The sequence below is a fragment of the Melospiza melodia genome, chromosome 3 (assembly GCF_035770615.1).
Source record: "Melospiza melodia melodia isolate bMelMel2 chromosome 3, bMelMel2.pri, whole genome shotgun sequence".
Classification (NCBI taxonomy): Eukaryota; Metazoa; Chordata; class Aves; order Passeriformes; family Passerellidae; genus Melospiza; species Melospiza melodia.
The window spans coordinates 49,972,018-49,984,535 of record NC_086196.1 but is presented as its reverse complement, the minus strand read 5'-3'; the positions used below and the strand labels follow the sequence as shown (position 1 = coordinate 49,984,535).

General features: G+C 37.4%; 1 protein-coding gene across 1 annotated transcript in view; it reads left to right on the top strand.

Moving 5' to 3' along the window:
• Nucleotides 1-12,518, top strand: part of FAM120B (family with sequence similarity 120 member B) — a 48,133-nt gene that overhangs the window by 20,736 nt on the left and 14,879 nt on the right. Inside the window, exon 6 of the mRNA XM_063151692.1 lies at nucleotides 1,909-2,001. Within this exon, the coding sequence (XP_063007762.1) occupies nucleotides 1,909-2,001 (93 nt within the window). The remainder of the gene's footprint in view (nucleotides 1-1,908; nucleotides 2,002-12,518) is intronic.

Genomic DNA, 12,518 nt, shown 5'->3' with positions numbered 1-12,518 from the left:
TAAAATTGTTTAAAATTTCATTACTTATAATTGAATCTTAGCTAAAAATGAGGGTTTTGCAGGAACCAGCATACTAATCAACCCATCTGGCTTCCTCAGAATGTATGTGCAAGTATTTAATGAAAACTTCAGATGCATTTTTTTAAGTAAGAAAAAGAAATCCATTGAACAAACCTTAACTAAAAAGAGTGTTGGTTTGAAAAGTGTTTTTTTCAAGGATACCTTTCAAATAGTCTCTAAATTGAAAATAAAAATAGTGAAAAAATTATAAAATATTAGGTCTGTCTTTAAAGTCAGCAAAGCAGCAAATGAATTCAAATCAACCAGTGAAGCCTCCAGACAGAGGAGAATTTTCTCATTCAGTCTCTAACAATTTTGGATTAAATCTGGCAGTGGAACTGTGATAACTCACCAAGTTTGATCACTGAATAAAATATTTCTCTGAAGAAGTGTTTTTACATTCATCAGCATTTTTGGCTGATCTGCTCTGTTAGGGGCATTTTCTTGCTGTTGTCCTGAAAGCAACCTTTGATTTCCTTTTCTAAGGACAAAATTGTGCAGGTATTAAGAATTGTTTGTAGATAAAACTCAGTTTTTCTGTTACTTCATGAAATGTGCGGGTTTAGTAAACCTCTCTTGTTGCCATCTACACAAAGGTGACAGCTGACTTGAATTACAGGGTAAAGGAGGGCCATTATCAGATCTTAGCAGACAGGTGGAGTTAATGAATACCAAGGAGCATTTTGAAAGCTTAAAATGTTTCTCATATCCCTCACGTTCTTGTGCCATATTGAAGATTTAAGTGTCATAGAGGAGAAAGTACTTTACTGTGGGACAAGCAATGGGTCTTGATTAAAAACAAAAATCTGAATAGTGGTTGAATGATTTTTATCTTGTTAAAAGAAAGGCAATGCAGAGGTTCTGGCTGCCTCTTAAGTGTTCTGCACACCCACAATGCACATTTCCACATTTTGCAAGAGAAACCTTTCCTCAAGTTCCAAATGATGGGGAATTGTAATGCTCTGTGGATCTCACTTTGGAGCTCTCTGCATGTCCTCAGCTGCTGTAACAGCTAAGTGCTCTTGGTGCACTTGTGTGATACACAGTGTGTTATGGGAGCAAGGAAAGGATTAGAACTCCACTGGTGGTGTCATGGAATGATGCTAGCTGCTCTCAAGGCGCTGTGTTTCTTCTGTGCTGATCATGTGCCCCTGCAATCTCTCTAGACACTTTTTCACAGCAGAAAAAGTGCTCACTTTACGGATAAAAGTGAGCTGTTACATCAATATAGACTTGTCATTTCTTTTTCCCAACTTGAACATTTTACATTTTAGTTTTAAGTTTTCCCTGCTTCCGTAAGTAGCCTTAAAACCTGAAAGAAGTCAAATATGTTTTGATAAATCCTGAAATTCAGGTTAAAATAGGTAATTGAAATATTTTAGAATATTTTGAAATTTTTAACAGATAAATGTGTAAGCAATTTTAAAAATTCCTGATGGTCATCATATCTGTGGCTCACTGTGGTGATTTTTATCCTATGTCTTGATTTTAAAGGAATTTTTTTTTAATATTTTTTTTAACTATGCTTGATGTAACAGAGAGGGAGAAATTTCCTGTTATTAAGAAATTTCAAGGGAAGTGGAGAAGGGAAAAATGAAGGGTGGGTATTTTGTTTGGTGTGTGGAAATCCATGTGTATACCCTATACACAGGCATTGGGGTATGCACTTGCTTCAAGCTGTGAAAGAAAGTATTTTATTCCCTGTGTGTTTTCCTAGATTATGCATTCCTGGTGATCATCATTGAGGTCACTGTTCCAAGTTTCATGTGCTTGAGCAAGAGGATTCAGTTTTCAGAAAGGTCCTCTTCAGAACCTTAGGATAATGTGTCATTTTTTCATCTGTTTTAGGTCAGTAGCCTCTCTCTGGAGGACTTAAATGCATTTCTGGCACTCATTCTCTGCCTCAAAGGGAAATCAGCAGCTCAACTGACAGGCCTGCAGGTATGCACTGGAATAATTATGTAGCATGAAATACTCATGGAAACATTGTGATGAATGTTTTGGGGATAAATAATTCTACATTAGTTTTTTGCAGATACAGGAGCTAAGGGTCAGGGTAAATGTGTAGGCTTTTTGTGTGCTATACTTTGTGTGAATACTTATATTTGCTAATCACACAAAAAATTAAAATTGAAGGGACGTTTTGTAGTGGTTGCAGTCCTAGAGTGAGCAAATTATTCTCAGATTTCTTCCTTCCTTAGCTTCCAAACTTCCATCTGATGAAAAATTGGTAATGTGAATCCTGTCATACAACATTGCTTCATTTTTTTTACTGAGGAGGATTTTGGTTTTGGATGTGAGTTGTATTGGTATTAAATTTTGGTATTACTGCTTGAGGGAGAATATAAACAATATAAACCTAACCAGAAAAAAGTTACCTAATGTGACTCACTGCAGTGAAAACTATTTGGATTACACTTTTCTGTAACTATTTGGAAGTTCTTTTAAATATTTTATATATACTCTACGCAAATCTGGTTTTTTTCTTTCTTATCTTCTGCCTTTCTACCTGTAGATTGAAGGTTCCTAGATGGTTACTGCAGAAGAACCATTTAAAAAGTTCTTCCTGCGCATGAAATGATGCAAGAGCATTTTTGATTTCATAGCCTGAAATTGCAATCCAAGTATTAGCAATGTGTAGCACAGACTTCACATGTCAATTGTTATTTGAGTTGTGGGTTTACATAAAAGTAAGCAGAAAAGGTTTAGAAATTGTTAGAACCTTAATATATCTTCATTCTGTAAATCTTGCTTGTATTTCCAGTAAGTTCCCTGTTTCTTTGAGCAGTCCATGGGAGAATCTTGGAAGTATTTTTTTGTTGATCTCAAGATTACACTCCTGTTACTATCCATTTGTTTCTAGTGCACAAGTACCAAAATAACAAAACCAGCGTGATCCCAGTTCCATTATTTGATTCCTTATAGCAGATGAAGTCCAGGCTCCTACAAGTTTCTTCAAAGTCATCACAAATTTGATTTGTAGCTGACTGTGTAACAAAAAGGACGCAGGGAAATGAAGGCAATATGGAACACAGCAGAAGTGTAGGGTTTATTTCTGTCATACATTACTGCACATAGTGCAGCGCTCAGCATTGGGAGGATCAGTACTTCAAGTCTGCATGGCAGTCATTCAGCAGCAGCATAAGGGAAATCAAGCCCGAGCAGGAAGTGTTGAAACAACTTGTTTATAGATGCATTTACAGGGATTGTTACACAAGTTTCTAAAGTGCTTCTAAGCTTATTCTGCTTGAATTAGAGGCCTTTGTTTGATTCATTTGTGTTGTGGCTCTTTGGAAATACAAATCTGCATCCAAATGCATAACATTAATCAATGTATGCTACTTATCAGTATTGTGCTGATTGAAAGTTGTTCACAAGATTTTGTTATTTGCCCACAAAGCTTATGGCAGATCAGCTGTGCACACAGAAGTGCAGGAAGTGTGAAGCTGGTCTTACACTGTGTCATGTTCCACTTTATGAAGTGGACAGAATGTTGTTGGAATTGACTTCTGATACTGTTGCCAACTCCTTTCCAAAGTTATGTCACTCTGCTGCTTATATAAGCACTTCATGCACTGTCCCACAATGCCTTCTGCTGTGCTAGAAACCAGCACAAGATCCATGTAACATAGCTGAAATTTTTTGTATCAGGCCACTTTGTAGATCAGTTCCTTGTCTTGTTCTGTCAAAATTCACGGTAGTACCTTTGGTAATAGTTTGAGCCAGAATAAATCCTTCTGAAGGGCATAGTGAGGAAAGATTTTGGTCTCTTTCTCTTCTGAGGTTGTGAATACATAAATAAGAGTTTCACAACTTTCCCTCGTTGCCTTCAAATTAACCTCTTTTCCTGTGTTTTGATGACCTGAATTTCCCTGTGGAAAAACATTGCTGTTTCTCAGTTGCATGTGTATCTGTGTCGTGTCAAGCTGTATCAAGAATAGAGAACTTAATGATGTCCTGGGAATTCTCTCTTGAAAGGGCAGGGGACTGAATAAACAGAATATCTTATACAAATATTCTAAGAATAATGATCAGTAAAGCTAACTTTCTGAGAATTACCATTCAAGCATCTAATTTTCAAGATCCCATCTCAGAATAGCTTAAACAGATTTTACTCATTACTGTATTTATTTAGTTATTTTACAAACTTGAGTTATGCTCAATAGAGTTATTGAGTTATTTTAATAGTGAATAACGTTTCAATAGGTATTTAGCAGCTTCATTTTCTAGATATTTGTGCTTAAAAGCAAAGGATCCCAGTGCAATGAATGACACTAGCATGTAGTTGATTAATAAAAGGAGTTTACTGTCAAAAATCAGGAATAGAGTTTAATCTGTTTACCATAGTTTTTGTTCTCCATTGAAAAGTTAAAAGCAATTCTTAGAAACAGCTAAATCACAGAGCTTCCAAAGAAAATGGTAAAATGAGTCAGCATCTGCAAAATTTTATAAAGATATTTTCTCATTTGCCATTTTGGACTTAACATTATAGTATTATTTAAATGTAGAAATAAATGTTTATTTCTTGTAAGTATTTCTTTGAAGAACACTAATTTGATTTTAAAAAATATCTCTTTCTGTAAAGAAGTCAATTATCAAATATGTTTTAGCAGAATACTTAATTTCCAATCTGAAATATGAGAGGAGATATAAATAGAGCCCATTCTGATGGAATGAAGAGAGCATTTCAGCCTTCACTTTCACATCTACTTTCTAATATGCTGTCCATATTTCATTGTTAATGAGATCCATAAACCCACAAGTCTATGAAACAGAAAAGTCTATGGTTTGAATAAAGTGGGTTAAAGCCATAAAAAATATAGTTTAGCTCATGCTGAAAGAAAGTGGGCTGTGAACATGTAACAACACTGTACATTAAATATTACTTTCTGAGAATAACATAATGTTTATACATGAAGATTTGATTATTTTTTCAAGATCGATGGTTTCAAAATATGAAAATGTGCACATGATAAAAAAGACATTTTTCTGGTTAGATTTTTTTCTAGTTTTCTTGTGGTGCCCCCCTTATATGGTAGATTAGCATTCTACTTTGCCCAAGCCTCCCATAGAGCTTATACATAAGGTCAGAATTAAATTTTGGACCCCAGGTTGTCTAGTTCCCTTCTTTCTATTTAAATCTGGTGTGTGGTGTTGGCAAAAAGCCCAGGGAGCCATCAGTCTAACTTGGAGGCCATTGCAGAGAAAAAGAGGCACCAGCAGTTGTGCTTCCAGACTCGTTTCTTACATTGTGCTGGCCCTGGTTGTTTACAAGTGCAATTACAATAATGCATGTAAAATACTGCCCAAACAGGAAAAACTGTAATGACTTATAAACACAATTACAATTTTTCTAAGATTTCACTAAGTATGCGACAATATGAAAAAATTGTGTTGGAAGTGTAAAGCTGTGAATCACATCTTTTCTGAAAGCTGTGACCCAAGATGAGATGGAAAAATTTGGTTAAAAAGGAAATAAAAACTGCAAATCGGTAGATGAATTTTGGGTCCTGATAAATTCTTTTAGAAGCAAAATGTATGTTAGAAAATAGGAAATCAAAGTTAATAGCAGGTGCATGGGTAGACATACACATCACTGCTGGAATGCAGGGCATTTGCAAACCCTTGATAGCTTTGCTTTAAAATGTCCCATTTTGCCAGAATATCTGCTTAAGAGTAATGACATCTTCTGTGTATGAGGTATAAGACAGTCAAGCACTGAAATATATTTCTTCAATTTTTTAAGAGTTTTTTGTTATTTAAAATTGTTACTGATGTGAAATGAGCACAATCATTTTAGATGAAACTATAAGATTCAAAGAGTCTTTGCTACTTGATTGCAAATGAACTTTCACACAATATGTATTAGGTATTATTTAATTAGCTTTTGAAATAATAATAAGAAGCACTCAGCAAACTAGTTAACTAGCTTGAAAGCTAGTTAAAATAGCTAGTTGAAATACATTTAGCAAGAATTTTAGTTGCACAGAACTTTTGAGTGTTTTTCATTGTGCAGTGTCATGGAATCAAAATTACCTTGGTTTACCTTGGTATTATACCAATATTACACAAGGTACTTTTCTCTGAATATTTTCCTGAGGGATACTTGGCCACATCCATGTAAAATAGCACTATGTTTTAGAATCATAAGTAGTGGTATGGATGTCTTGGTAGGGATCCCTCAGATTTAAAGGATGTTGCTACATCTATTCTGTGTTTTTTCTTCCGTGCCATGCAGATTAAAAGACATAAATAATATCCAGATTCTAAACACTCAATAATTTCAATCTCCTGATGTGCTGGCAAGCCAGGCTATGTTTGTCAACACCATTATGTGTGATATTTTTCAAACAGACCCCGAACAGCCTTTGTGAGTTATCTGTATTTGTCAAAATATGATTATTTAAAAAAATCCTTTTTCCTCCCAGGGAGTGTATGTTTATTGTGTCTGTATGACTGTTTCCTAATTAATATTTGCTTGAAGTTTATTGGATTGAGAAAAACATAAAATGCAAGTAAGAATATTGTAAAGATCTTAGGGATAAACCCTTCTTATATACAAAGGACCCGCTACTACATTAGTAGTATCTAAAATGGAATTTGAGTGCATTCCCAGATGCTTTACTGAATCAGGGTTCATATTCCCTCAAAATTTGCATCTGTCAAAAGTGTTCTAAAAATTATAGTCAGGATTGTAACTGGCAGGTGGTGGAGAGCAGGGGGGGATTGAGGTGATTTGCTGATCTTGGCGTTGCTCCCCAGCCCATTTTCTCATCTGCGGTCTTTAGGTTTCCTCAGTGTTCTGGGCTAATCTGGAACTAAAGTGCAGCAGTGTGGGATTGATTTCAAGTTGGTATTGGTTCAATCCCTGTTCAAAATTAGAAATAGTCTTCTCATATACTCAAGATCTTAAATGAACCAGTCCAAATAGAACAGTTCCACTGCACTTACATGGGTCAAACATTAGTGCAAATACAATTATTTTTCTGGAGCTGTAGTTACTCACTGCTTACAGCACTTTTCAAAGACCCATCTCTAAATTTGTGGCTATTTTCATAAGCATCTTTTAAAGTTCTGAATAAAGTTTTCTTAGTCTATTGACAACTAGCTCTACGTTTTTTGCTACTGTTGGATCATAAGCATATTAAAAAGAAATCTTGCAGACAAGGTTGGTGTTCTGCCCCACTCTCCCCATTTTCTTCTTGACAAAATTTGGTATATTTATTAGTATCATTAGAGTCTATTTTCCTGAACATTTTTTGCAGTTGACGTGAGCCCCAATGCCAGAATTCACATAGCTGTGTCAATTCTATTATATGAAACTGGCACAAATACAAACCACAGCATAACTAGATCTCAGAACTGTCAAGGTTGGAAGAGGCCTCCAAGATCATCTAGTCCAACTATCAGCCCAGCACCACCATATTTACCCCTAAACAACATCCCCAAGTGCCATCTTCAGATGCTTCTGGAACACTTCCAGAGATGGCGACTTCACCACCTCCCTGAGCAACTTACTCCAGTGAAACTTGCAGTGAAAAAAAATTTGCTGTTTTCTAATCTTTATCTCTCCTAGTGCAGCTTAAGGCCATTTTCCTCTCATCCTTTCACTTGAAACATGGTAGAAGTGACCAGTCCCCACCTCACTACAGCCTCCTTTCAGGTAGCCATAGAGAGCTGAATTGTAGGTCATCTCTTCTACTTTGTGAAAAAAATTCATTTATTTACATGGATTTAGTTTGCCCAGGGAGAAAATCTTGCTCAAGGTTTTGAGCAAGGGTCTTAAAAAGAGGATTTTTATTCCTTTGTGGAAGATAGTCTTGCATGTTTCTGCATAATTGTGTTAAGTTTGCTGTGCATTTCTGTGAGTTTTCCCCTTTAATGTCCTGTAGCTCATAATTAGCAAGGTTTCAACAACATGGAAATGCAGCAATATTTCAGTTATAAATTGTTTTTAGCCTGTATATAGCTTAAAGAATATTTCAGGATTCTTAAGGTAAAGGACACTCTGGAATTTCAGATAACAAAATTGCTGTTAATTTTTAATCCATGCCAAATAATATTGCAGGAAGTGAAACATGTTTGTTAGTAGTGAGGGTAATAAAGCTCTCCCAAAATATCAAGCAAACTGACAGTTTTGAAAAAGTCAGAGATAACTTATTACAGAGAGGGGAAAATAAATATTTCTGGTATCAATTGGCATTTTCCTGCCAAGTTTGTGTTGGTCAAAGTGTACGTTTACTTCTGAGTTCAATAGTTCTCCCTTCCTTGCATATCGTATGCTGGAAGGAGCCAGCAGCCTGTGGGGGTTGGAGGTGGTGTTTGCATGGCGTGGGTGGGGCTGCTCCCCGCTGCCTTTGAGGGCTGCCCCGTGTCCCCCAGGGCAGGTGACATCCAGGGGCTGCCCCGTGTCCCCCAGGGCAGGTGACATCCAGGGGCTGCCCATGTCCTCCAGGGCAGGTGACATCCAGGGGTGCCCCGTGTCCCCCAGGGCAGGTGACATCCAGGGGCTGCCCATGTCCCCCAGGGCAGGTGACATCCAGGGGCAGGGCAGGGAGGGCGCGGCGCTGTCGGGAAGCGGCGGCACGCGCGCACCTGCCTGGCATCTGCTCGGGGCTCTGCACCTGCCCGCGCCTCTGGCACGCCCCAGCGGCAATGCCAGCTGCACATCTGGCCGGGCTGGCCCTGGAAAAAGGAGCAGATGGCTGTGTGCAGCTTCAGAGAAGCCAAGTGTTTGCTGAAATGAGCCAGTGAGACGTGGATGCATTTATAGGCGTGTGGCTACAGTGCTTTGCTGGACCTACTGGAGGTTTTCAAATTACTACAGTAGAAGTGTTCATCTGGAAGATGTCAGAAACCAGCAAGAGCTGATTTGTTCCCTTTCTTTTCAAGTGTGTTCTTGATTGGCATGACCACTGTCCAGGGATTAAAAGTCAAGACAATGTCCAGTTCCTATATGTTGCTTCTTCTATGACTTTGGTCCAATTGTTCAGTTTTTGGTTCTTGCTTGTAACACTAGTCTCAATGATATAAGTTTTTTAGCCAAAATCACTGTGTGAAAGTGAACTTTTAACGTGTTAACATGAAGATTGATGTCATACATGTATTCTCCTCCCCTTCATCCTTGTTTTGGGATTATTTCATTTGATGTTCACTGAGAAACAGCTGAGATGTCCTTGAAGGGACTTTTTCTAAAGAAATTGAGCTGTATTAAGAGAAAAGTGATAAAAGTACATTATAATATCCCTTTCCAGCATTATTTTTTAGCATCCAAAGACATCATCACTTCTTAAAACATTCGAATCCCAATGTTACATGTGAGGAAAGAACAAACAGGGACTATAAACACCAAATGTGTAAAGGTGGTTGTGTATTACCTCCAAAGAAAATTAGTGATTTATGGAGAGATTTAGTTAAGTGTTTATAATCTCATCAGCATGTCAGCATGTTTAACTTTCTAGCAAAATCATACAATTGTGTGTTGTATTTGTACCCTGAGGCTCCAGTACAATAGAGGAATAGTTCAGCCTAGGAGCAATGGTAAGTAGTATTTTGCAATTTCAGGAGGCTGAAAGTGGTGTTCTGCAGGAAGTTTATTTTGGCACAGCACCTTCTGCATTAGAAAAAAAAAAGGAAAAAAAAAAAAAAGGTATCCTTTGTTTTAAAATGGCTGGGTATCAGTTCCTGAGGCTGAAATGTTATCAGCAAAGTGCCTGCAGAGTCCAATGCTGGCTGAAGGACTGCAATGCCAAAGTTTGGCTTATTACAGAGCATGCATTTTCTTTAAAACAACATTCTTCTCTGTATTCAATAAGTATTTAAAAATGGCCAAGTTACTGTCACATTAACTGTATCCCTATTTATTTTTAATTTCCTCTGACATAGTGCTAACACAAGAAAATGTAGAATACTACCTGTAAATAATTTTATTTTCATTAAAAACCTAAATTTTGAGTTAGTTCTTGAATAGCTCAGAAGACCATCTTTATGCAACAGCTGTGTGCACCAAAGAAGGTTTCTCTAATTTCTCTGTATGCATTCATCTAAACCACAGCACGGGGTTGGCATTCTTGTGCAAAAGGCAGCAACTTTCAAGCTGTGTCTGGCAATTGTCCATTTTGAAAGGAATAGGTGTTCTGGAAGTGGAAACTATTGTAGCTTAGTTTCAGATTAAATCCTGACATCTTGAACATCCCTGATCACAGGTTACAGTTTGTCAGTTCCCTTCACAGGTCATCTGAAATGCTGCTGCGTGACTCATTTGATTTGTCTTGGAGCTTGGGATTGTCATGAAATAGAAGCAGACAAGTTCTTCTTTTCCTTCTCAACCTGTGGACTTAACACCTAGAAAATTCCTCAGCCAGAGCTGTTTGCTGGCCCATATCACTTCAAAGGGTGAACCGCAGTATCAACAATCTACTGTGCAGCTGCTTTGCAATACAAAGAAACTCAAAGCGGGGGGCGGAATCTACAAAACCTGTATTGCACTGGCAAGCAATATTTGCTCTGCTAGAATTCTCTACACAAGGTACCTTGGTTCAATGACAGTTTTATTTGAAGAGCTTATGACATGAGTAACAGTTGTGATAATGTTTCTGGAAGCTGCAGTGCTGCAGACATTCTAAATTTCGCCAGGTCCAATTCTGTGAAATTCACCAATCTTTCTGTTGTTTGCAGTGTGAAATAAATCAGACCCTTAAGAAATATAAGCTCAATCAGCTTAAGGATGATCCTACATTAGGACTATTGAATAAACCTTGAAGGTCCACTCTGAATCTAGGGAGGAAAATAAAGAATACTGATTTTTAAGCTTAGCTAATTAAGCCTGGGACAATTGTAGCAGCAAACTGAGCAGTTTCAGGTCTAAGCAGCTGTCATTTGCCAGTGGGGTCTAGGGCTGTGGAAGGACAGACTGCATCAGCAAAGGCATCCAAGTACACTCTGCCCAGTAGTTCTGTGGGTGGCAGAATTTTTACACCTGAAACTGTGTTCCATGGACCAGTCCTATGATTAAAGAATCATGATTAATGTGTGGATAAGGACTTCAGGTCAGGAGTATGGTCAGGATGAGGCAGCAGCAAATGAAGACCCTCATTTTGAAGATTTTAGTAAAGGAGCTAGACAGTGTAAAGTAGAATACAGAAATATATGGTGAATGTCAGAAAGTAAAAGAGTGGATAAAGTTTGGTGTTTGAAGGCTTACAATGGAAAGTTACTGGGAGAGAAGTGACCTTTTGCATGCTTTCTAAATTTTTTCTCTGTGTCCCCTAATAACGTTTGGATGTGTTGGCCAATTTCAGCTGCATTTGACAGAAATGTAGGAGTCTGAGAGAGCAATACTTACTGCTGGTTGTTTTAAATAGACAGCAGGGAAGATGGAGAGGGCACTCTAAATTGCCCAACAGGATGAAACTTTATTGTGGCATCACTTTTATTAGGGCATCCATGTGAAAGGGAGACATTGCTACAGGCTACAAGTATTTTCAGAGTCCCAAAACAATAAAATGTATTTCCCTACCAACTAAATTCAGTATTATCTATGTGTTGGAAAGGTGAGCAGATTTGAGGATAAGTATGTCACCAAAAACATGAGTAAATATTTAAGACCCTAGAAATTAAAATCCATTCACAATTGTAGAAGGGACATGGCTGCTGGCTGGGCTACAGTTGGGTGGTTAGCTTGGTGACTATAATTCAAAATTGATGTCAGCATTCTGTAGATGTCATAGGTACTGGGGACTGTCACTAGCACTTTAGATCAGAGTTGAGCAGTTGTGGCTAAAATAAGGGAAGTAATGTTATTTCAGTGTTTCTGCAGGTGTTAACGTGCTGTCCATTGCAGAATCGAATAAATAAGCTGAGAGGACAAAACTTTTTAATTGTGAAATTAATTATCACAGAAGTCTCACTTATGCTGGGGTTTGTTGTGGATATGATAGAGATTTCTGATAAAACAACTGTTTATGAAAATTAAACAAGAAACAAGATGTAATCTTTTTGGAACTGAAGGAAATTTTTTCTAGTTGCAGATTGGTTAGCAGTAATACTTTTGTGTTATTATTTGTTCTTAATGGTGCATAATGGTAAAAGCTATATTTAATTTTTTTTTAAAGTTTACTTCAGTGGTGGTTTTGGTTTAATGTAAATACGAGGGTTTTTCCACAGAGAAGTATCATTTTACATCAAAGTCCTGATAAAACACAGTAAATAAACTTTCCTGAACATATAAATACTAAACAATTGGGTTGTTTACAGCTAAATATTTACTTCAAAGTCCTAGAAGGGTTTAAAAACTGGTTTTTCTAGTTTCTGTTGCAGCCAATGCCCTCATAGGATCTCTTTTCAATCCCCGTTTTCCTTTGCACACACCTTGTTTAAGCAGGAAGAGCTTAATTTAAGCCATAATCTTTCATCAGAGTAAACCTTAGTCTGTTTTCAAAATACTGGCACTCCTCTCC